Source organism: Anarrhichthys ocellatus, unplaced genomic scaffold, assembly GCF_004355925.1.
Source record: "Anarrhichthys ocellatus isolate YVR2014 unplaced genomic scaffold, GSC_Weel_1.0 scaffold3982, whole genome shotgun sequence".
Taxonomy (NCBI): domain Eukaryota; kingdom Metazoa; phylum Chordata; class Actinopteri; order Perciformes; family Anarhichadidae; genus Anarrhichthys; species Anarrhichthys ocellatus.
In genome coordinates this window covers 1-4,953 of record NW_022283956.1, presented here as the reverse complement: position 1 = coordinate 4,953, position 4,953 = coordinate 1, and the positions used below count along the sequence as shown (strand labels likewise).

The following is a 4,953-nucleotide window of genomic DNA, read 5'->3' as shown; positions in this document are numbered from 1 at the left end:
CTTTAGGGCGGGGCTACACAGTGATTGACAGGTCTCTACCAGAGACGCGTCTCTACGTCATTCCTCCTCAGTCCATATATGGTCACTTCTGTTTATCGGTTGCGAACAAAACAACATGGTAACAGCCGTAATCCAAGATGGCGACTGTATAATTGCCGAACTGGAGGTTTCCAAACATCAGTCCACAAACCAATGAGGTGCCGTCCCCATGACTACATACACAGTCAGTGTTTTAATCAGTGAGCCACAGCGTTGTTCCTTCATTTCCATGAACACACACTGTAGTTTATCTAAAGCCACATTCAGCGATTACTCACTGAACCCACAGAGGAGAATAGTCCCAACAGACGCTCTCTTTACTGCAAGCTGAGCAACGATTCTGGCTGCTTTAAATGATTTATTCTTTTGGTAGGAGCGAGTCTCTGAGTAGAAGTATTGATGAACAAGCTGACACACTCTTGGTTTTGGTCTTTTCATGTGACATTTAGAAAAACTGGAATAATGTGAATCGTATCTTTTAAATCGTGCGTTGTTTGTTTACGAGCCGGTCTGCGCTACATTTCTATGTTGTTTTGCAAAATTGTGAGTATTTATATATATATTCATATAGCAGAAATGATTGGTTTAAAAGCCGAAGACTTTGTCCAAACTGGACTAAACAACCTCCAACTGTTGTGATGACGATGTTGCACCCTTCTCTTACAGATGACAGTTGACTTTCCATCTATGCTGTGAAAAGTGCAACGTTAACTTCAAAGTGTCCCACTTAAAGGGACAGTGTGTAGGATTTAGTGACATCTAGTGGTGACGTTTTAAATTGCAATCGACTGAATACCCCCCCCCGCTGACTCCTCCCTTTCCAAGGCAAAGGCAACCATGGTAACGCCATCTCAGAGGCCATCCATCCCGTAATAACAGGACTTCAGGAGCTCTGGGTTTCACACGTGAATCAGGATCAGGAACAGGAACGGTTTATTTAACGGCGATTGGTGCGTGACAATAAAAATGGTGCAATACAAAAAGATACAATCTAAAAATAGAAAATATGTAAATTAACAATAAAATATGATAAACAAACAAACAAAGAGTATGTTGAAACAAGTATGTTATTAAAGTGTCAAGTGTGTATTTAAAGAGTGTGTCGGAGAAGTACGGTCGCCTTCAGTTAGCGTAGAAACGCAAAAGACTCTGTTTGGTTTGTCCCTTCTGGGCTTCTGTAGCAACATGGTGGATCCATGAGGAGGACCTGCTCCCTCTGCAGATACAAACAACTCATTCTAGATGAATGACAACACAACCATTCTTAGTTTCAAGTGATCATACACTAATGAACACATAGTTATGAATAGTACATTACATTTATGCGTATCGATCCACTGCACTGGCCCTTTAAGGTATTTTCACAATAAAGCAACATTTGTAGAACAAATGAAAGAATCCGGGATTAAAGCGAGACCAGAATTAGAAATATAAAGTTGAATTGTTGAACAATGAAACACAGATTCAGTTGAATACACTCGGTGGTTTTAGTCATATTTGAGTGCTGTTTGTCGACGTTGATTTATTTATCACGTAACTTGCGTACTTCACTAACTCACTGACGTAGTTATTTTGTACCAATCGAGGATCTTTTCCTAAACCTAACTAAGTTGTTTCCTGTGAAGATGGAACTTTATTTTGAAAAGACTTTATTCACGTGAAGGCTTTCGTAGGAAAACACATGAAAAGTGAGGAGTAACTGTTGGTAAGATACATTGTTAAGTGTGTAATGGATCGTCTCAATGTAATAGATCTGGTGTTGGGTTCTTATGGTTAGTATATAAAGTAGTTTTATTCTGAAGATACTTCTCATTTCACACAGGCAGTTATCTGTTCTGCACCTCAGCAGCGTCTCATGTGAGCTTTACTTGTATGTTTATGAATGACAGAGCTGGTGATGCTCAGACACAGTAACTGAAGCCGTCCGCGTCCTTTATCTCCGGAATAAAAGGCCTTTGAGATTGAAGAGCAAACTCTGACCACAGAGTCGCTTTCCTCGTGTTGGAACACGGAGAGAACATAAAGATCTCACCTCCTTTCACTTCGTTGCTCCTCTGCTCCTCTGTGTCCAAACACGCTGCTGTTGCATGAATGACACTGTGAGAAACAGCCGTGTGATGCTCAGCGCTCAGCGCTTTATTCTGAAGGGACTTTGTGTCTTTGGGTCAAACTGTTCACAGATGACGAAGAACTCACAAGCACAGAAACAACCACGCTTTAATAATCGTGATGCTTCAGCAAACTGTGAAGAAATATGAAATATTAATACAAAAACAAAAACAGGGTTCTTTAAAACATAAAGTCCTTAAGTTCAAACACCAGAACATGATAGATATGAAGTATATAAAGCAACAAGAGAGGAACATGAAACTGTTTACATAATACGGGAATATTCTCACCAACAATAAGTGCATGTGTGCAGAATGTTTACATAAGAAGGAAGAACTCTTCTGTGAAATAATGTGGATAGGTCCTTCATCATTACCCTCCTCCTCCTTGTCCACACACACACACACACACACACACACACATGGCCTGACTGTCTGAGCCGGAGCGAGCTGCTTTCCATACGCAGCCTTCAGAGATGCACTGAGCCGTCCCTCGGCCACATGAGGAAGTCTTGGCGCTCGCAAATCACATTCAAATTCAACCCTCAGAATTTGTTTGCCACCCGGCCAACGCGGGCTTAATATCAACTCTTTCATGTTAGCAGTATGCAAACAAGAGTCTGTGTGTCCCGGCACCGCTCTGCCTTCTCAAAGAGAAACACACGGATGCACAAGCTGATGCATCAATCGTTATATATCAAATATATTTTAGATAAGAGGAGATGCAGCACAGACTAACAGACTAGTGGCTTGTAACTCATATTGAGCTGCCTGACCTTCCAAACATATGGAGGCAGGAACCATCATCAGCCTGAACCTTCAAACACCATCTGATATTAAAGGAGTCCTCGTGTCTGATGAAACTGTAGAGGAACAGTGTGTTTGATTTAAGGGCAGAATAATTACATTTACAATGTTTTCATTGGTTTATAATGATCTGAAACTAAAGCAGATATTTTATTCTACGTTTTAAAATAAAGTCCTGTCCACCCAGCCTTTGTTTTACTAAATATCTCCGTTAAAACGTAGAGGACAATATCCACTTTAGAAAATACCTGTAGAGGTGAAGACGGAAGATAAGAATAGTTTGTTCTTGGCTAGCTTGGAGTGAGTCCTTCATATCTACGCTGGGAGCAGGTCTTCTTCACGGAGTCCACCATGTTGCTCCGTCATGTTTCTACAGAAGCTCAGAAGGGTCAAACCAAACATTGGCTCCAGACTGAGACTTTGACATTTTACGTTACCTGAAGGCCACCGTAGTTCTCTGACAAAGCTGGCGACAGTGCGGCAGGGTGAGCCTCAGAGTTTAAACTGTGACCTCCTTTGTTATTATGGGATGGATGCCCTCTGAACGAGGAGTGTTCAGTTTGGGTGCAATCTGCAACTTCACCACTAGATGTCCTCAGATCCTCCACTCTGCTCCTTTAAACACAATACAAACCGTCTTAATGCTGCAGATCTTTGTCTGCACAGGTTGACGTTGTCGTGACAGGATTTTGGGCTTTTAGCACATTTCTCTGTCGTCCACCTGATATCTGCAAATAAGAAACAGATGTCAGACTGAATTAGGCGAAAATATGAATGAAATGACAAGACAGCTGAAATATGTCTTCTTGATGGAATGAAAAAATATTGTTCTCTTTTGTTTTATATGACCTGTGTGTCTGTTTCACTCCCTTCTTCTTCTTCTTCTTCTTCTAATATTTCTGTCGCTCCATTTCAAATGCCGTCCAGTTTAAAGTCTCGTCTCTGTGTCACAGGGAGGATCGCCCACTCCACCCTCGTTCGTCCAGATGTCAGGTGAGCTTCAAACACTAGCACGTGCTCCATCAGCACTTTCAGCATCGCTATCATTAATACCAGAGCATCCAAGTTTGACTTTTGACGGAGTCGTCAGCAAATTTGCAAGAATGTGAGGAGTGAAAAGTCACCGAGGTTTTCATCTCTTCCTCTTCTAAGTTGCTTCAGACCGGCTGTCATGTGATGTCGTCTTTTTACTGATTTATTTTATTATTGATATTATTAGTTTTATTTCTTCCTTAGTTTGACTTGCTTTTGTCGGCCCACTTTCTAAACTGTTTTTAAGATGCTATACATAACATAATTATATTTATTCATTATTATATCATATTTATTATTATATTAAACTATAGTTCTTGTGTTGATTGTTTCATGTATTGTGCTGTTTGATGAGTGTTCTGATGGACCTCACTGTTGAGCTTTCTGTTCTTTTATTGCTTTTCTTTGTTTCGTCTCTCAAAGCACTTTGTAAACTCTGTTTGTAAAAGTGCCGTGTATAAATAAAGTTATTATTATTATTATTGGCCTTCATGTCTTCATATTGTTCTCTGCAGGGTCTCACATGCTGCCCAGCTACTACGGCATGAGGCGTCCCTTCATCTCGGACTCAGACTTCTGCCCGTCCACCAAGCAGTTCTCCCCTGACGTCTACTCGCCCTCGATGGGCGGTAAACCTCTGGGCTGCGAGCCGTCCTCCATGACCAGCTACTCCTCCTTCATCGACAGCTACTACCCAGAGACCTTCGGCGATTACCGCAGCGCCGCCTTCTCCAGCTCCGGAGGATCCTTCCTGCCGTCGTCGGCCCTCTCGTCCCTGCTGCCGCCCTACGGGGGAGAGTCCTCGCATCTATTTCTGGTAAGATGGAGTCCCTCTGTGTGGAGGTTCATCATAGTCATGAATCCAGAAACCCTTTAAACCTAATGCATGAAAAGTGAAGTCAAAGCTTCATGTGTCAAAGGTGCATTCTCTCTAGTGTCCACCAGGGGGCGACTCCTCTGGTTGTAT

The 4,953-nt window shown here is 42.0% G+C and overlaps 1 protein-coding gene across 1 annotated transcript; it reads left to right on the top strand.

The window, feature by feature from the left end:
* Positions 1 to 3,830: 3,830 nt before the first annotated feature.
* Positions 3,831 to 4,803, top strand: LOC116379251 (uncharacterized protein C11orf53 homolog; the record flags this gene model as incomplete). The annotated part of the gene is made up of 2 exons (XM_031841193.1): positions 3,831 to 3,947; positions 4,502 to 4,803. Coding segments are annotated over exons 1-2 (309 nt in total), but the record flags the coding sequence as incomplete, so codon positions are not given.
* Positions 4,804 to 4,953: the final 150 nt, after the last annotated feature.